General features: G+C 41.4%; 1 protein-coding gene across 7 annotated transcripts in view; it reads right to left on the bottom strand.

Moving 5' to 3' along the window:
• Window positions 1-20,357, bottom strand: part of SGSM2 (small G protein signaling modulator 2) — a 46,521-nt gene that overhangs the window by 5,379 nt on the left and 20,785 nt on the right. For 3 of the 7 annotated variants that reach the window (XM_032200718.1, XM_032200723.1, XM_032200722.1), the window contains exons 4-18: window positions 18,838-18,999; window positions 16,751-16,818; window positions 16,120-16,265; window positions 14,997-15,131; window positions 14,303-14,427; window positions 12,834-12,901; window positions 10,923-11,086; window positions 10,234-10,363; window positions 8,622-8,756; window positions 5,041-5,191; window positions 4,413-4,477; window positions 3,817-3,962; window positions 3,238-3,366; window positions 1,741-1,923; window positions 191-595 (exon numbers count right to left, since the gene is read on the bottom strand). In XM_032200718.1, the coding sequence (XP_032056609.1) occupies window positions 191-595; window positions 1,741-1,923; window positions 3,238-3,366; window positions 3,817-3,962; window positions 4,413-4,477; window positions 5,041-5,191; window positions 8,622-8,756; window positions 10,234-10,363; window positions 10,923-11,086; window positions 12,834-12,901; window positions 14,303-14,427; window positions 14,997-15,131; window positions 16,120-16,265; window positions 16,751-16,818; window positions 18,838-18,999 (2,212 nt within the window). The remainder of the gene's footprint in view (window positions 1-190; window positions 596-1,740; window positions 1,924-3,237; window positions 3,367-3,816; window positions 3,963-4,412; window positions 4,478-5,040; window positions 5,192-8,621; window positions 8,757-10,233; window positions 10,364-10,922; window positions 11,087-12,833; window positions 12,902-14,302; window positions 14,428-14,996; window positions 15,132-16,119; window positions 16,266-16,750; window positions 16,819-18,837; window positions 19,000-20,357) is intronic. The other 4 variants (XM_032200721.1, XM_032200719.1, XM_032200724.1 and 1 more) reach the window with 4 other exon arrangements.

The raw sequence follows: 20,357 nt of genomic DNA, 5'->3' as shown, positions 1-20,357 counted from the left end.
AGACCCAAAATTTTATTGCTGTCTTATAATCTATCTCAAAATACAGATGAAATAATTTGGATGCAAAGATCCTCAATTATCTTCCCACCACCTGCAGTTCTAGTTTGGGATTGTCTCTCACTAAATCCTATCTGAAATCCAGTACAAGTCTTTGCCAGAAAAAGATTATGATAAATAAGTTGTGACCTACTGTGTAGGATGCAGCACAGACAGAAGCAACATCCATTAAATAATCCACCTGGGAACACAGCTGCTCTTCTGATACAGAATCCTGAGACTGCAGTACAACTGACTTGGCTTTCTGCACATGTGGCACATCTGGATCAGTCCTTTCCAAGTCAGTGCTAGTTTCTTCTTCAGCCCCATCTTCAAAGGAGACACTCTGCCCATCATCAATACTGGACAGGATGCCTGAGGCCACAGAATAGTTCCGTGAGGATGGCAGCCCAGAGTCAGGGGAGTCAAACTCTACGGACTGTTGCTCTACAGCAGCTACTGCTGCTGGTGTGTCGACAGACACCACAGTGAAAGTAGGGTCATCTTGACCTTTTGAGTCTTGTTCTGCTGAATCCGCTTCATCTACTGATATAAAGACCTTTGTGTGGGCAAGGAGGGAGTAAAAAAAAAATAATAAAAAAAAAATTCAGATAAAGCAGGGGAGAACAGAGAAGCAGAAAACATTAAAGTAGCAAACCAACCTCCAACTACAAGAGACAAATAACTACATTGCTGCAGTGAAAAAGATCACTGATTAATGGAGTTTCCCTGCAAGCAAACAATTGAGAACTACTCAGTCTTTATATTGAAACTCTCTAAAAATAATACCAATTTATGATCTTATATCTGTCTCCTAAGATGATGTCTTCCTCTCTCACAATCGTCAATTAGAAATACTTTGGAAAGCAGTGAAGCTTCCCTAGCTGCAACACCAACTCTAAAAGCACCTGCTCTTTTTAAGTTATCTTTGAAGGGGACTAACCTACCTCTGGCCTCAGACAACTGAGTTCAGATACTGTTGTTTAAAGTCAAGACTGGCCTTCAGATTCTTTTAACTGTGCAACCACTTTACCTCTTCTCTTGCTAAAAACTTTTTCAAACTACTGCAAGTTGTATTCTCACTTGCCATTAGTTAGCTAACTGAAGTCTGCATAAGTAACGAATACACAGAGACACTTTTGGAACACAAACGCCAGCTCTCCTGTCCAATTGTGACTATAATCAAGAAACCCCTTTACTGGTTATTTAATTTACCAAGATGTTAACTCAATCTGCCTTTCTACTGCTTAGCATCTTAGCTTAGATTCACAAAGATCCTCTCTCCCAAAATAAAATTACACACAACCTCTCAATCAGGGACAGGAGAGAATCAAAAATACGCTTTAATAGTAGTGATGTCTTGCTCCTATGCTGGATTTGAGTGAAGGACCTATAAATAAAGATAAATAAATAGCTATTCCACTACCGAGAGAATGAGGTGAACCTTAAAGTCTTCAGGCAGGTCCTGCTCAGAACAACTATAGACTACCCAAAATACAGACCGGCTCTTGGCTGTATCGTGGAAGGGCTACAGTTTTAGTTTCCATACAGGATTTAAGTAGCTCCAGACTGATAGAGCTGTGGCTACTGGTAACCTAAATCTCTGCTTCCTTGTGCTGTACCCGTGCCAATGCTAAGCCTCCTGCACTGCTTGCATCAGTTCTGCATCACTGCCTGCAGAGTGAGAGGGAAGGGAGTACTTACATCATTGCTGATGGTGGAGTCCCTGTGTATCAGTCGCTGGACGTGGCTGTCAATGCTGCTACCTGACGAAAACTTTGCCAATGTGGCAGAATGTGATTCTTTCTCTCGCTGTTTTACGATGACCTCACAGGCCTTCCACTCAGCCATGACCTTCTGATACCGGAGAGCAATGTCTTCATCGACCTGCAGACAGGCAGATAAGATACTTAAATGCTGGTCCTCCTTGACAGACAGCATTAAAAATGAATGGAAGCCAGAAGGGAAGAACTAAAGCAAATGTAACGTATCAAATCAAAAGCCTGAAGGCTCCTGAAGTCCTCTTGCTAGAGCACAAATCACTGTAAAATGCAATGACTGGAACAGTAAGATGTTGCACAGGAAGGGCCAATTAGGTATTTACTGCAGGGAACAAACTATCACTGTAGATGCCAGAAAAGATTCATATAGACATCTGTATACGCTATCAACAGTGCCTTGATGCTGTTCAGGAAAGAACCATAGATGTCACTGACTGTGAAACCTCACACAGTAGTCAGATGCAATCTGATGGAGCAATAACTGGATTAATCCTAATTTCATTATACTTCCTTCCCAACTCTTTCTCTATTACATCTCTAACACAGCTCCTGCAATGAATTCCAGGACACAAGTTTATTGACATCAGCCCATGAAGAATTAGATGCTGGAACAGAGTCTTGAATAGTAGAAATCCCAGCTCACATAGCCTAGTATACTGCACATAGCCAGATCTAACCACTCTGGTTCCTCTAGTAATAAAACAGATTTGTGCCATCTCTGGCTTCCTCCATTGAAAGATGGACACAGAACCCTGAGCCGTTAAGGGACACGTAGTAATTTCACTACTCTGTCACTTGTCAGGAGCTGAAGAGAAACCACAATTGTGAATTGGCTCCAGGCTCTGGACTGTGCTGACTGGAGTTGCTACCAGAGCATTCATGCTAAGAGCTGCAGGCTATTTGTCACTTGAGATAGCTGCGGAGTCATAAATCACAAAATACAACAGTTAGTGGAAGGCTGGAGGACAGCCATGTTTCGAAGTCCCCCAGATGCTGATGGATGACTGCAAAAATATCACCAGAAGGCAACGATGATAAATTACCCGTGATGGCTTCAGTTAAGGACAGAAGTTTCCCATACGTGCTGATGTTATGACTGTTCTCATCTTTTTCATTTAATAGACTGTTAGATTCAATGGCAAGCTTTATTTAGAGTCCAACAGCACATTTCGTTTAGGAGTCAGTTATTACTGTTACTTACCGATGACGTTAAGTTAGCTCATAGGAATCCAGGTAAGGTTTCAAGTACCCTTGTGTTCACACGGTACAAACTCAGGGAAAAGAACTGGTTATAGGAGCTTATATTCTGCAGAACAGGATAATATTCTCCTTAATAAAGTAATAAAGACTAATGCTTGCTATTTGAAAACCAAAGGTTACTCTGCAAATGTAATTCAAATCCCCAGAAAATTGTACTTACCTTGTCCATTTCCTTTTTGGCCATGCCGAATTTGTAGTGACCTAACAAGAATGGCCAGACTTCCTTTCGAATCTCATGCTGTACCCCACCATAATAAACTCTTCTTAGCAATTCCAGTTCCTTGTAATTCTGCAGCAGTTGTGAGAAAGAGGTATTGAAGGTAATGCGTCTTTATTTTCCTCAGGCATGCTCATATACACTTAATTTCAAGCACAAAGAACAGTGAAACGCACACAAGGCACTAAACAGATTTTGCAACTTGATGCATGCCTTTAGTGCCCTAGTTCAAATCCAATCTAATAAAAGTTGTCATGTCTCCCATGAAAATAATCTAATTTTTAATAGATTAGAGTCATCATGAGATCAGTTGCTTTGATGTTCATTGACATCTTTGCCATCATCAAAGAAGCAAAAGATAAAGAAGTGTTAGAATCAACTGTCTTTCACTAGAAAGAGAAGTCACCCTGGGAGGACCAGAAAGCTTTAATACATCCTGCGGGCCATTCGAAGGGATACCATGCTCACCACAGCAGCGTATGGGAGTTGGTTTAATGATCACAGAGGTATTCTGTTACTTACTTTTCTGTCCTTCTGATACTTGCTCCAAACCTCTTTAGTCAGACCTCCTGCAGCACTGGATGGCTTGTCAGGTGGGATAATTGTGTGGTTCACTAGGGCAGACAGATGTGTTCGCACTGTTGACAAATGGCGGCAGTAGGCAAGCCCTGGGATTGGGGAAGGAGGTAAACGTGAATGAGCAACCTACACAATATCAGCAGCCTTTTTCAAGATCTGGTTGTGACATTTTAAACTTGCCACTAATAATCCTATACGAAGTAACCTTGTGCTTGTACTATAAAAAAATGAGGAAATGCAACAGAGCCAAAGATTAATCCATTTTACACAGACAGGTGAAACCCAAGTAGAGTACTGCATTGCAGTGTAAAATTACGTTCTGTCTTCACTAAGGATCAATTTCCCAGAACTGTATTAAATCCTACAAATAATGGAATTACGAAGCTGTGATACTTGGGTCACGACCACACTAATGCCTTGAGTTTATCTGACTTGCAACGATAAATTTGGTTTTAGACTACTTTCTAAAGCAATTATTACGTGTTTTTTAGGTAAGCATACAGATACCACAAGGGCTGGATCTAAAAAGCTTCACTTACATCCATAAAAGGCTCTGGAAACTATCTGCCTCTTCATGCTTTCACACAGCATCTTTAATGGAGTTCTGTGGAGACACATTATCGGGAACATGATAGGTCACAGGGACAGAAATCATCGTGAACTTTATGCTGATCCCTATGATCTACACATAGCGATTCTTTCTCTGCATCAAGATTTATTTACCTAAGGGACAACCATAATTAGAAATTATACTTTTAAAAGCATTTTCCCACCAGCATTTTGGCCCCAAACAGATTAATCTGGTGCATTTAGCTACAACTGCTTCAGGTGCGTTGTAAAGGTCCTTGTCAAATTAGATGAGTTGTTGTCCTTCATTATAATCGTTAATTACTTGTTAAATAACATGCTTCCAGAGCTGAATTGCACTGAACTAAACTAACAAACAAAAAAACCAACTGCAAATTTTCTACCAAAATGTGACTTGAGATTCGTTTAATAGGCTAGTTTCAATAAGCTAAGTGTCTTGCTATAAAACTCCATCTTTTCATGTTAGAAGCTATTTGAAAATTGTTATTCTTTGTCTCTGGTGCTGCAACCAATAAAATACCTTTGCTTTCAACTGTGGCACAAATTTTCCCACCTAAGCTGTCTGGACAACTTGCTTACCTATCGTGGATGCAGTTGCAGCAGCTGGGTATGTCATAGGGAGAGCTGCTCGTTGAACAGGAGACGCATGAGGAGCCTTGGCTACAATGCTCCAGCTGCCATGAAAGCAAGTTTGCCCCAAAACCTTGCATCTCTATCACTTCACTCGTGTCTAGGGAAAACAAAAAACAAAAAAACAAAAACAAAAACAGCAGGCCATCAAATTTTTTTTCTTCTTTCCCTTTCTTCCTTCTGTGCATCCTGATGGCTTCATGCTTTACTTCTCAGCAGGCTTTGAACCTTGATTGCAAAAAGGGGAGAGCACTGTCTTAGTTAACCTCAGAAATACTGCTCTCACCATAACCTAAACCCGCAGCATGCTGTGCACATTCACCTGAGTGAAATCCCTTCACCATTTCCCCCTTTCTTGCCCATGCACATCCCAGCCCATATTTAAAGAGAACCGAGAAAAGGGTGCTGTAGAAACAACTAAAACTGGTTATTGTGCAATGTTATGATAATATTATTTAAAGCTAGAAGAGATAATCTAACCTGACCTTCTTTTTAATTCAGGTCTTAGAATTTCATTTTGCAGTTCCTGGAATCAGCCATGTAACTGCTAGTCCAGCTAGAGTGGAAGTTTGAGCATAAAAGAAATAAAAATTGGTTCAGTTATTTTTAGAAGATGCATATTTCCCCCTACTTACAACTAGAACCTAAATTATTTAGCATGGGATAGTTCAAGTCCTACTAACATCAACGTTATGTTTGTAAAGTAGGATTCTCTGCAGGAAAACGTGATCCAACAGTACAGTGCAGCTTCTCGAGTTATCCCTGCTCACCAAAATCTAATTGCTTTTTTTAAACCAGCTTCATTAAGGCAACACCAAAAAATCACCAGTTGCCTTTAAAAGCTTCGCTTCTCTCTTTAGCTTTTCCAGCTGGCCTTTGAGCTTGTGGGTTTTTTGTTTTTATAATAAATAACTGGCCTTTCAGCTCACCCATGATTAAAATTAAGGCAAATGCCATAATACTATATGCCAGTGAATTAACATTTGTAAGCAAAATCCAGTCCCCTGGGCCGTGCTTTTAAAACAGACATTTATTGGGTGGTGGTAGGGGCAATTCCAAACCATCTCATGCATTTTAAATCAAGGTAGCATAAAGCATTTTAGTAGTGCCTATTAGAAAGTGGGCATAGGTGAGGAAGGAGTGGAGTAGAAACATTTGTTAACAGAAAAAGCACAGGCTCATGCGGAAGCAGTCATGTGTATTTCACTTCACAAAACAAAGTGTGATGAAAAAATGCTCTTCACCTTAATTCTTCAAGGAAGGAGCTGAATGACCCAGTATTTATTGCAGCTTCTCATTTGGTTCAAATAAAAACCATTTGGCAAACATTTTTAGATCATTATTTTTTGCCTCCCCTCTACAGACAAGAAAAGTGGGTTTTTCAGTTATTATATATATATATTTAGAGAAAGAAGGAAAGAACCCCACAGAACCTAAATATTCAGATGAAAGGTACCTGAATTAGTGAAGAATTAGAGTGAACAGCATCTTTTATTTAATTGTAGTATTATCTGTAACTTCAGCTACATGCAGAAGTTGAGCATGTTGCAAAATGTAAAAGCAAATAGCTAGCAAACCTGCTACAACAGTGTTGTCATTATTCAAAAGGGATGTTGCTGGACAGACAACAGCAAGTCCAATCTAGTTCAGCAGGAATCACTACTCAAATAGCAGACATAACCCTAGCTATACCATTAACATTAATCCTAGCTACACCATTATACCAAGATATAAATAAGTAAATAAATAAATAAATTTACCTGACAGCCATTCTAGTAGCATAACTTAAAATTTCCATGACCTGACTAAAGACTAAATTGTTTTTGATCACAGCATTAGCTTCTTAACGTGCATATGTCAGCGTTAGACCTCCTTCCTTTCTGTTATCACCCATATCCAGAAGTGATCAGTTAAGACACAGAGCGACTTTCTGAAACAGCACCTTTCTTCAAGGGTAACCACATATACCAGTTTCTTCCCATCCACACATTCTAAGACATCTCTATTAACTTGGGCTGGACTTTATCAGTTTTAGGTGTTACTACCTTGGGATGTATGTGAGGGCAACCTACCAGGAGAATCTCTCTGAATAAACGTTCATATCCTATCTAAACAGATCTTAGGCACTGTATAGATGCAGGCAATTGCACTCTCCTACAGGTGGTTCCACCAGACCAGGGCAATCATCCATCTAGAACTAAACTTACGACTCTGCTATTTAAAGGTGTGAGTGTCATATCTCAACTCAAGATATATTGTGTTTTTCTGAGGGAACAGAAACACCAGAAGAAACATGTTCATGCTAACACAACGAATGAAAAATATAGACAAGAATCAAACTTGCAAGCTGCTGCTCTCCTTCCGACTTCCTCTGCGGATGTTCAGCTTGTGACAGCTACTTTACAGCCTGATAACAGAGAAGCTTTTCTCTTGCTGATAACTGCAGTTTATCAGCAAGAACAGAGAAGCTGTTGTTTTGATTATAACAGGAGCATGCCAGAGTTGGCATGTGTACTCAAGAGGTATCAAGGCCAAAGGTCTGGTGGTATTGAAGCTGTTCAGTAACTGGTAAGCCTAGAGGAGTGAGAGATTTCACATGAACTGGTGGGCAGGCCGGGATGACATCTGTCTGTCCTTTGAACAACTGCAAGCTTTAGAATTCTAGCTGTGCAGGAGACCTTGGGAATGGATTTTGTACATCATTCAGCTTCCTCCTTTGAGGAAGCAAGGACTTTTCCAAGTCTCCAGAACTATACTACTACATCCTGAATGCTTGGAAATACCTATACTTCTTGAGAATACTAATTTTATACATCTGTTACGAATGGTATTAGGAAAAGAACAAGATGACACATTCTGAGAGGGTAGAGATTCTTGCAGCTGATCACCTAGCCTACAAATGCAAGAGATGGAATGAAAGCACCTGACCACAAAAAGGCTTTGACCCCAACCTTCTTTGCACTCTTCTGCTACCTTACGGAGTTATCCAGAGTTTGGGTGGGAGCACACCTACTTGTACCACTGCTGGGGCTCAAACTCACTGCACTTTTGTTCTCCCTATTCTGTTTACACAGGCAGTCTCCATGTGTGACTCTGCCCAGCACAAACCATACTGTTACTGCTGTAACCGTGCACCTCTGATCTCCTATATAAGGCTGCCCTCCACAGTCTGTTATGCTGCACATGAGCAAGACATGGTGGGAGAAAATAAAGGCCTGTTATACTCCCTCCCTCTCTTGTGACAACATGCTCTAGTATTCAGTTTTTATGAAGGTGGGGCAGGAGGCCTCTGGAAGTAAAGAAGATTTGTTTGTTTAGCAGCACAGATGCTCAAAGGAGATGGAAGATGCTGCCGTTTCCCCTTCCCATAGGTTGTGAGCATATTCCCAGCCTCACCACAGTCAACTTAATCTCCAGGTCTCATGGCACAAGTGAAATGTTTTGCCCTGTAATAATGCCAACACTGTTGTACGCATCAGTGGAACGAGCTGCAATAGAGCTCTGGGACACAGGGGGAGGAGGATAAAAACCTTTCATCCTATTAGGAGCTGTGAGGTTCCGAGAGCAGATCATTGATAGCATTGCGTGTAGCTTATCTTCCTCCTCCTCGTCATCGTCAACAGAGGCAGAGCGGCTGGCAGCTAAGTGGTGGTAGTTAATAGTTACTGCTCAAAGAAAATAGTGAAAGAGGAGCATAAGAAGAGAGAACTTGATTCTGCGGGAAAGCTCAAAAGGACATGTTCAGCAAAGACAAAGGATTTGAATCCTGCCCTCTTTCTGAGGGCACAAGCTCCTGTGTGAGTGAGCATGAAAAATGAGGTTCTTACAAAGAAAAGCATGCTCCACCAAACACAGGCCAGCTTCTGATTGTGCATAGGCTGTTCCCCGAGAACACACAGATCATGGCAGTGAAGGAAGGTCCCAATGCTAGCCTGCAGTAGGTGAGTATGCTCCTTAGCCAAACTCCATGGGAATTCAAGGCTCCAACTAGTTCACCTCCTTCACCATGCCAAATCAATACTGGGGCCTCCTTTCCACTCTCATACCCATGTCAGATGCATCCGGGCAGCACGCAGTCTGCTCCCCAGCTCTGCCTGGCACATCAAACGTGCAAGGTATGGGCCAGTCTCTAAGGAAGCCTGAGGCAGGAGCCTGCTCTCTCTGCCTTGCACTCAACAAGCAGGTCTGTGCTGATTGTGCCCACAGAATCTGCAGTCCCTTTGATTCACGCAAAGGGAGAACATGCTTTTGCTGGTGTGCGGGTGCATGAACTTACCTGCGCAAATTCAGAGGCCCTAATAAAGCATAACCACTACTGTGGTTCAGTCCCCTAGGGTACAGAGGGGTCACAATTGAGATTTCTGCTTTCTCAGCTGCAGTCCCAATATAAATAATAAATCCAAATTCCCTGTAAACTTTAAGGTCTTATTTTCCTGGGAAATTCTTGCTTCTTTGCCGTGGGGAATAAAACTGAATGTACTGTTTGAGAACTAGCTCAAAAGCTTTCTTGCATGTAAGGAGTTTGTATTCACTGATGACATGAGGTGGTTTGGTGCTTGGGAATTCATTTAGTTTCCTCAGAAGGGCATTTATTTATCCATTGTTAAGTTCTTGCTTCCAAGCCAGGAAAACTCAGCCCAGGGAGTTCTTGGGGGTACTTTAAGAGTCAAGTTTATGTTTTGCTTGTTTGTTTTTCCTAATAGCAATATTACGAGCAAGCAGCATGGCCAATAAAAAAATATCCTCACTTAAGGAGCAAAACTGCTCCTGGATAGTAAAACAATCTTTTTGGTTTTGGTCTCAGTTTGCAAGCCCAGGGGAGTATTTTGAAAACTTCCTCTGCAAAACACAGAGCAGACATAATATCTCCCACCTCCACTCCATTTCCATGAAGAAATTTCACTTTGTTAAGGAAACCTACAGTAAGCTGTACCTGTTGATCACAATTATCAACCAATGAAACTTTGTGGTAGATTTCCCCAACACCGCTCCACTTCCCTCCACCCCCAAACAGCTTGTCTGCTACCTTCAGTTATTTCCCAGGATATTACTTCAAGATTTTCTTAGCTGTGTTTGGTTTTTGTTGTTGTTTGGTTGGTTGTTTTTGTCTGTTTTTAAACAAAGAAGAACAAAGGCACTTACTGTTATCATGCTTGTGTCCTGGATAGATAATTCTGAACACATAGTCTGTAGAAGTGTCTTCAGTTGGCATTTCTTCTAGGTCCACTGATTTGTTGCTGTTTCGTTTTCGAAGCTTTGGAAATACCTTACCCTAGAGAAAGTAATGATCCCATACATTCATTCAGCTACCAAATACTAACAGAGCACAACAAACTAAGTACTTTGGACCTTTGGCATATTAAGTCCTAAAATAAAATTTTCAGCGTTGGGAAGGGGTGAGGGAAAAAAACACTAGAGTCATAAATAGATGGTGGTTTAGAGATACACAACTTTTCTGTGCACTTAAAATACAACTTTTTCTTGTACTCCATGGGAGCTGGGCACCAGCTTCCTCAGTAATCCAAGCCTCTGACAGCAAGTATATCCCAGACTCTTGGAGTCTCAGTCCCTATTGTTTGGGACTGATACCAATGCATCGTGTTTTGATACAACAGCAGATTCCAGTGCAATGCTCAATGAAGCAATGAAGGTATACACAATTTTTATGGACAATCTTTGTAAGAATCAGATTGGACTAAATGGAGTTATTTTGCCTCCCACTTTGATTTCCAGCTGCTTTATAATAATGCCCGGACTCTGTGGGGCAATTTGCTGTTGCAAAGATGGTAAGATCAGCCCTACTACAAGCAGCTCATCAGAAAAGGCAGTACCTTGCCCTGTTGGGACCAAAGTGGTGGTTCCAGCTGACCACGAGGCAGAAGACCATTTTCCAGACAGGAAAGAAATGCAAGGAGGTGACCTCCTTGGGGGAAGTGCAGTGGAGGTCTCTGAGTTCCATCCTGACTCACCAAGACTAATGTCCATCTGCTTTCTGCTGCAAAGGAGGACAATGGGAGTCCATACTGTTACATCGGAATCTCTATTTGTTGCTCTTACCTTCTAAGCAAGTTTCATTTGTGACCACCTCTAAGTAGATAAATAAACCTCTGTAAGTCACAGCATAATCTAGGGGTGACCTCAGTCCTTTAGTCCTAAAGAAGCTCAGGATTCAAACAAACTATGACAGGCCTCATGCAGAAACATTTAAAGTGATTCTGAACATTAATATAATAAGTAACAAATGAATAAGTAAACTAAGTGTTTGGCGTGTAGCGTAATCTACAAAGGACACGATTTAGAATGAAGGCTAGCCTCATGGATATAACCAAAAGCTTTATTCCTGTGAGAATTAGCAAGTCACATTCCCTGTTGTAAATTCTCATCTATCTTCACTGTCACTAGAAACTTAGCACAAATAACAAAACCCACCCTGGGCTCTGGGTACTCTTTCAAGTGTAATGATCTGAATCTTGAGTAGAATTTTCAAAAGCATATAAGTGAATTAGGCTCTTCATTTTCTTTTTCTAAATATTACTGAATGAAGAACATAACTCACCAGAGTGCTTTTGAAACTTTTATCTCTAGTATTTATTCCTCTACGGCATTTAGAGCCACCTGGAAAATGGGAAACGTCTCAAGAGCAGGATGTGTGCCACAGCGTGGCTGTACAAGTCCCAGTCTGGTAGCTAGGTGCTATGGCAGGACTGCCAAGTGTCTGTCGTCTTGTGCAAACAACAAAAATCTTGCTGTGTATGCACCCGCACCTGTTGCCGAAACAGTCTTCTCAATGAACAACAACAAAGGCTGTCACATTTCACATCTGTTATCCAATTCTCCTTTTTCTAAGAAACTGCCACAAAGCAGAGTGGTGACGCACCTGGCCAGTCAGTTCCACCCTGGACAGGCACAAAGTGTTCTGGGAAAGCTGATCCAAGTGAGGCAAATAAACCTGCACTGGCATTGCAGCTGTCCTCCTCTGCCAGCTAGGACTGTATGTTTTAACATGTCCCCATATGCCTGGGCTGGCATGGGATAACTAGTTCTAAGCATTAACAACACGGAGGGAAAGTGATCAGTCAAGTGGCTCTTCCACTTGCCTATTTTACAGCAGTACATATATAAGCTGTCTTTGAAAATACGCACTTAGTTCAAAACTTCTGTTAGTCCGACTGCAGTTCCAATCTGAATGCAAATGCAATTTCTGTATGTTCATTGTCTTTGCTCTGTGATTTTGGTTTAAGGCTCGTGGTAAGGAAAGCAGTCAGAGATGCATCTTGTTCAGATCCCCCTCTCTACACTGAGTACAACGGGCTCATCAGAACTCGATGGTCAGGCACACTCCATTTCTACAGGTTGATAATGTCACTAACAGACCTGCTTTTTTTTTTTTTTTTGGTAAAGGTCAATGGATTAAGGCCCATGCTTAGAGAACCAAAGCTTCTATGTTAAATACCTGCTGCTAACAGTTTCCAGAAGTACTGTTCTGCACAGACGACTCAGAAAAAAACAGAGCACACAGGAAAAAACAACATGGAAAGCAAGTGACAACTGAAGCATTGCTTGGCAAAGTCCTTACCAGGTCTTTCAGTGAAGACATCTGAAGAAGAAAAATGGTCTGCCTTCTTTTGCATTAACCCCCTAATAGGCACCATATAAAATGGTAGCAGCATTAGCAGCATTAAAATTCACCTGGCAGACAGGGGCTTTGGGGGTACCCCCACGTGAAGAAGGTTTATGCTTACGTTGTTGATGGCAGTGAATGCAGACGATCTGGCAGAGTGGCACTATTAATGCGTAGTCCCAGTAAACGCTAATAGGGAAGGAAAAGTGCAGGAGACATTTTTTTTTTTTTTACATTCAGGAGTACTCGTGGTTCCAAGCACCCCAAAAAAAGACTTTGCTAAGTTAATAACTGCTTTTTAAATTTGTCCGATTAACGTGCATTAATAGTCAAGTAAAAGGCAAAGGAATTAGTTCTCCACCAAACCTACATCTGACACCAGCCTTTTCATGATCTCCCTCCCTCTTCTCGCCCCTTCCTCGCTCTTCCCACCCCCACCTCCACCCCCCAGGTTAGAACAATGTTCCAGCTAAGATTAAAATGCCTATGACAGACTTCACGGTGGTCTTGTAGCTGGGTTTCACAACAGACAGATTCACTTATGTCTTCTTGCACACAGGATTTTTGAGCAGAAGCATGTAAATCCACTGGGGCTCAAGCTTACAGATTAAACACTGGAAACAGCTCTGAACCCTTCTGAGAACAACCTCAACAATTTAGCATTAAAAGCAAGGACACAGGGCTTCAATAACGCTCTATTAGAAATATATATATATATATGAAGTTAAAAAATAAAAATCCCAGTGTGGATTAAGCATTAGAGACCACTGTTCTGGGACTGAAGGAGACATTCTCTGAGGAAGCATACTAGCCTGGTTCAGGACTTTGCATTCTCTTCCACTGAAGCAGAATGCCACATTAAATGAGTAACTGATCTAACGAAAGAGAATGACATTACAGGTCTCTCTTTTGAGGCTGAAATTAGCAATGCTTGTCAAGTGATTTATGACCCTCTGAAGGGAGGTACCAGAGTTGTAAATGATGGAAGGTAGTGTTGAGTCCCTTCTCCAGAGCATGTGGAAAAGTGGGCTTTTGTTTTCCATTTGAAAAGGCCCTGTATCCAACTCACACTTTGCAACATCCTGTTTGTGATGTATATTACTGTATCACTCACTAATCCAGAGGGCCCTTTTTTAGACTAAATACTCTGGAATCAATTAATTTGTTGTTTTTGTTTATTTGTTTGTTTGTTTTAACAACCACCCTAAGCGAGTTTTGAAAAGTTCATTAGATGATTAGTGTGTTACTTAATTTTGAGTTTTACCATCCAGAGGCCCCCTGCAGGGTCCCAATTCATTCCAGTAGTTATGTATCTGAACTCACTTGTGGGCCTGCATCTGGGCCTTGTCTAAACATTTGTTCCTTTCCTGTTTTGTTGTTTTAAGACAAAGTGTACTACAGGACATTTGGAAAAGTCACTTAATCTGTGGCAAAACAGGAACAGAACTCAAGCTGCCTGACACCTCAACCTCTGAGTTATTCAGAAGCCCTTAGATTAAATCACTTCTGTTACACTTATGCCCTATTACCAAGTATATGAGAAATAAGCACCACGAATACTTCCAATCTTTTCCTGAATTCAATGACTACCTTTTCTCCAGCTCTGAATCTCCGAGAGTTCCATTCATCAGCTGATTTGGAGTCCATTTTAATGTCAAACTATCTGCTGACTGATGAAGGGAGAGATACCCAGGAATTGCCTCCAAGTCATCTTTCTGTTCACAGAAACAACAAAAAGAAAATGAAGGTGATTCAAGTGCATGCATGCTTTTTGCTTCTCCTGTTTATCTACCCCTTCCCAATTCTGAGATCTTAGTTCCAGCCCCCTCAATGATGCACACCTCATCATCCCAGTAGGTTTGGCCATAGTCAAATGCCAGGCCATTTTTATCTGGCCTAATCACACTTCCAGGTCCTGCACAACTTCATCATCTGTGCACTTAAGTCTTCAGTTCAAGAAACCTATTTTTAAATTAATACAACTTACAAGATTTAGCATGACATAGTGATGGAGCACTGAAGTACCCTCCTCAGAGACATGAAGATCCTGAAAGTAAGAACTATCAACCTTGTTCTCAATGTTACATTAAGATATTTAAAACTTTTTGGCAACGAGGACAAAGCCTGTTTCACAAATTCAGTAACAAGAATAATACCCAACCACATGTGAAAATACAAGAGAAAAATGGGAAATTTGGCCCACCCTACACATCACTACATTATATATACTTTGTTTCTCTGATGGCCAGATAACACAGGTTTCTGTAAGTATCAGCGTACTTACTGGCTGCACTAAGACGTTGTTTTTGCCATACAGGAGGTGTGTTCGGGAATTCTGGTGCAAAGACTCCACATACTCTCGTGCTGAAGCAGCAAAGCGATCTTCTGATGTGCTCCCACTTGAATGCCGTTTCCGGATCTAGCATGCACACACACACACACACAAACAGTCAAGGCAGATCAAGCAGCATGGGAATGACTGTAATGACAGCCCAGTAAAACAGGAACACAATTCCATTCAGACCAATCTCTGTAGAATGCAACTTCTTCTGGAGCCAAGAGACCTTGCAGAGAAACGATTTGGGCTCTTCCTCACCCCAGGCCAAGGCAGCTCATAATTCTTGTGAATTACTTGATGAAATCACACATCAAAAGCCACAGAATTTGGCCCTGGATCTCAAACTTTTTTAAACAGACAAAATATTTGGGTCCAAATGGACTTTTAACCTGTTATAAAGGCTCCATTACAGAAGAGAAAAAAAAGGTTCTTCTCATTCTTCTGGGGTTGTTTATTGTCAACATAAAGAATCATAGAATAGATTGCTGTGCAAGGGACCTCGAAGATCATCTAGTTCCAACCCCCCTGCCATGGAACCCACTAGATCAGGTTGCTCAGGGTCTCATCCAACCTGGTTTTGAACATCTCCAGGGATGGGGCATCCACAACTTCTCTGGGCAACCTGTGCCAGTGCCTCACCACCCTCTGAGTGAAGAATTTCCTCCTGACATCTAATATAAATCTCCCCTCTTTCAGTTTAAGACCATTCCTCCTTGTCCTGTCATTATCTGCCCGAGCAAAATATTGCTCTCCCTCTTTTTTATAAGCCCCCCTTCAGTATTTTTAAGCTGCAATGAGGTCTCCCCAGAGCCTTCTCTTCCATCCCCAGCTCTCTCAGCCTTTCTTCACAGAAGTGCTCCAGCCCCTTGATCATCTTTGTGGCCCTCCTCTGGACTCACTCTGACATGTCCACATCCTTCTTGTGGTGGGGACCCCAGACCTGGAGGCAGTACTCCAGGTGGGACCTCACAAGGGCAGAGTAGAGGGGGACAATCACCTCCCTCCACCTGCTTGCCACTCCTCTTCTGATGCCCTGGAACTCTGAAATAGCTGCATAGTAAATACCTACTCCCAGCGCTGGGCGCTTTGAAGGTGAGTCTTGGCGACCATGAACTCCATGAATCCGGTGTCGCTGAACAAGTTCATCTGCTGAAGGGTCTGTCCAGTAGTGATCAGCTGTTTTTAGCTTGGTGTACTCCAGGGCACATGGTCCAACTAAGAAAAATAGCCCAGGAAAGAAAACTGAGTCTGTTTGCACACGTACGTAGTCTTACCCTGCTAGTCAAGTACCAGAAGTATTATTTTCCTCTCAAGCCAGGTGAATATTAATGATCACTTACTGATCCTACAGGATCAGCACATAATACAGACAGTACATGTAATATCATATCCTTTTATCTAGGGCTGCATAAAAAATATTTCTGTAGGACGCAACCCTGCCAAAGCAGCATTAACAATTCCAAGCTGCTAGCAAGCATGCTGCAAAAATACCATTTTCTTTCTATTCTTTGATCTAACTGATAATTAATAGGACTGGTCTCAGAGGCAACAAAACATCATCTTCTCTACTGCTCTACTACAGCTAGCCAAACTATGTGCTAGAGATAAAAATCACCTTTTGTAACAGTTATAAAATAAAATGGCTTAAGAAACAGTGTGTTTACTTTAGCATAATAAGAAGTAGCTTTGCAAGAACTTACCTAGAAGAGAAGCAAGTATTGGGCCACAAACAGGATCTGCCAGTAAAGCTTCTTTTTCATAATATTTACTAGGAATAAAAGATTGGAGACCAGTTAAAAACACTGGCTGTTATTTTTAAAAGCTCTTATGTCTCCCAGTAGTATTAGTCCATTAACTTTAAAAATATTACATTATTGCTTAATAAAAAGTAAGCCAAAGAAAGCAAAATAGATAATGGCTGTCATATATGAGGTCATACTTAAAACATAATAAAAACTCAAGCCAAATGCTCATTTGAAGTGTGAATTCAGACAACTAAATTATCTACATAAAAGGGAAGATTTAAGAGTTTGGAGTTCTAAGAGCCTTACCAAGGCTGAAAATTAAATCTAGACTGTATATCTGTAGTGCTTTCCAAGCTTGGTTTTAGTTTCAGTTCTAATGCAAAAGGAATTCCAGCAACAGAATTTAGCTGTGATTATCAAATACACTCTCTCACATAATGGGCAATAAGAAAATTGGCTACCAAAACCACCAGAAGTGGGACCAAAGGGATCCAAAATCCATACATTTCCTGAGCTAGACAGGTAGAGGAAAAGCAGTTGCTAGGAATACCTAGAAATCACTGGTGCATGCACCTCCTCGGAAAGCTCTAATAGGGACCGACTGGCTCATGTACCAATCTCCAAAGAAGAAATGCTGTGCTGGCTTTGCAGGTAGTTAGGAGGCTTTTACCACATGGTGCGTCATAAATGGAAGCACTACAGGACATAGTTTAGTGATGGCACTCTGTAGGTAAAGTTAATGGCTGGACTTGGTGGTCTTGAAGGTCCTTTCCAATCTAGATGATACTATGATTCTACCTATTCTTAAAGTGTATTAAAATATATTGCAAGAAAGCTATGAAGAAATTAACTTGGCCTATTTTAGACACTTCCTTTATTATTAGATCATTTCCCAAACTCTATCAGTAACATTGACTAGATCTCCATGGAGTATAAAGGGAGCCTAGAACAATCAGTTCAATAAACCTACCCGCCAGACTTCTAGATTTAATAAGAGGACCACCATCCCTACTCTTGATCCATATTCTGCCACTCATCAGCTGTATAATCTCAGGCAAGTCACTTCCTCTCAGTATGCTCCTTCTGCCTCATCTATTTTTGACACTGAGCTCAAGAGGCAAGAACTTGCCTTTTGCTAAATGTGTTTACCCAGTATATTTGATTTGAGGCTTTAGACACTAATGCAATATGGAGACAAATAACAACTCTCTGTAAGCAATTTTGCCAGTTTTCCACAGAGACCAAGAGATCCACACATTCTTAAAACATCTTGTTCATCTGTAAGGAATGTTCTTGAAACACTGTCAGGAACAATGAACTACAAATAGTAGCTCTTGCAGTGACCCAAAAGTCTTCCCATCACAGCAGGCAAAGCTGACTTAAAAAAAAAAAAATTAAAAAAAATCAACAAATCTAAACACCCAAATATCTCAAAATGTCATTATCTGCCATCTCTTCCACTAGATGGGGCTCAAACTCTAAATCATCTCTTCCTCAAGAATGAGAAGCTGAAGAACTTAAACACGTAGCATTTGAGCAGTTATTTCACAAAATTGCATGAGAACAAGCCTTATTCACTGAGTGAGGTTCTCAAAATCAGACACCTACAATTAAGGACATGGCCTTAACCCATCTGCATGAATGGAGAAGCCAGTAAGGGAACACCTACAATACATGGCAATGAAACAAGTGTGACCTAATTCTCTTGTCACACATCAAGTGAATTATGTGGAAGTAAAAAAAAAAATCTTGTATCCATGTATCAGCAAACATCCTGACTCACTGGATACAAAATACCTTCAGTAACTGTGTCTGTGGGACACAGCCAACCCTCTCAGTTTCTTCTACATACGGCTCTTGAAATTGTTCTCAGACAAAAAACAAGTGTTTTTTTTCTAAATGACCGAACGATTTTGTAACTGTTTTTCTCCCTACCAGATCTATTTAGTATCAAAGAAGTTTGCAGAAGACTTTTGATGAAATCAAAAGACACATAAACACATCAGTCTAACAAACCTCTGTACTTCTCATTCTTTCCTTACCTGCAGTTATCAACAATATACTGCACAATCTTGTCAAGCACTTTCTCAATCAATGCTGTCCGAACCCATATGTGTTTGATGGCCTGAGGTGTCAGTACAGGTGTTTTACTTGTGGTTGATCCCTGCCTCTTGAGGGGTTCCTGTCCATTTGGCTGACTTTTCCTGCAAAAGGAGATAAAGTAAAATTTGTCAGAATTCAGACTCTCTTCCCCTCACTGGAAACCTTCCAGTGAAAAGAATGCTGTTGGAATACACACCATGTATGTGACAAATGCATACCTGTATACTAGCTGTGTATATTATGGTGTTAGCACTCACCACTACTGGGGTGTGGAGTCTTAGTCAGTCCCTCACCTGGGATTTTCTGAAAATCACAGCTCTGACTACTGATTCAGGATGCTTCTGTTCTGGGCTATCAATCTGAGACGTCTGTAAGGACTAATTCAAGAGATGCTAAACAACTTCTAAAAAAAAGCCCCCAGACAGGCCTGTATTGGGTATGTCAGTCGTCCCTAACAAAAATATCTTCTTGCTATTGAAGCTTTAGAAAAAGCCCAACGTTTGAGCTCCTCCAAGACTTCCACAAACTATAGGCTGAAATGAGCAGGCAGCAAATCTCTTGCAGACCACAGGCCCCAAAAGAATGAAAACACAACAAAATGCAAACTATAACGTAAAGTAAATTGCACTTGAACAGAAATTTGCTTCTTATCAAATAAAGCTTCATACTTATTTGGGAAAGCTACATGGAGGATGGTAAAAAAGATTCTTGTCTCCTAGCTTTCTCTTGCACCTTCAAGCTCAAGCTACCCATGAGCCCACGAGGGCACAAAGCTGCTTCAGCATGAGATATTCCCACTGAGATCAGGAGCACGGAGTAGGATTTGAGATTAACACAGGCAGAGCTGTTGCAGGGAGCTCCTGCCACACAATTGTCAGGCAGTCCTTGGGCACAGGCCCATCTTTTTATTCTCTGTAAAGCACCATGTATAGCTAGCTACAGCACAGTCTGTGCTAGTGTCTTGGCAGTGAGATCCTCTCTCTTACCACCTACAGAATGACAACAAGACAACTAAGAGATAAGCAACATCAAACTGAGAAACCAGAACTAAAGCAAATGAGCATCCAAAGCCAGCTGGGAGCTTGCTTGCAGCCAAGCCCCCTGCTTGTTCCGACAGCATAAGGTAGCAACAGGCCCACTGCAGAAATGGGGAGTTCAATGCTGTCTTTTAGTGACAGGATGGCAAGCTGGTTATACAAAGCAGAATCACTTCCCAAGCTCGGCTGTAAACAAGAACGTGGGCACTGCTCAGCAAGGTGGCCTCTGAACCACGCAGGAGGTTGTCACCCTTCCTGTGGAGTTACCTGCTGCCCAGCAAACCTATTTGATGCCAGCCCAGGGGGCACTTGTGCCTCAGGCATGCTGTGAGGAAGTGTTCTGCTGCAGGAACAGGGCGGTACTGTTTTCTGTAGATCCCACGTGTTATGCTTCGTGCCATGCTACTGCACAGCTTCACATG

The sequence above is a fragment of the Aythya fuligula genome, chromosome 20 (assembly GCF_009819795.1).
Source record: "Aythya fuligula isolate bAytFul2 chromosome 20, bAytFul2.pri, whole genome shotgun sequence".
Taxonomy (NCBI): domain Eukaryota; kingdom Metazoa; phylum Chordata; class Aves; order Anseriformes; family Anatidae; genus Aythya; species Aythya fuligula.
Note: the sequence above shows the minus strand (reverse complement) of the source record. Positions and strands in the feature narration are given on the sequence as shown.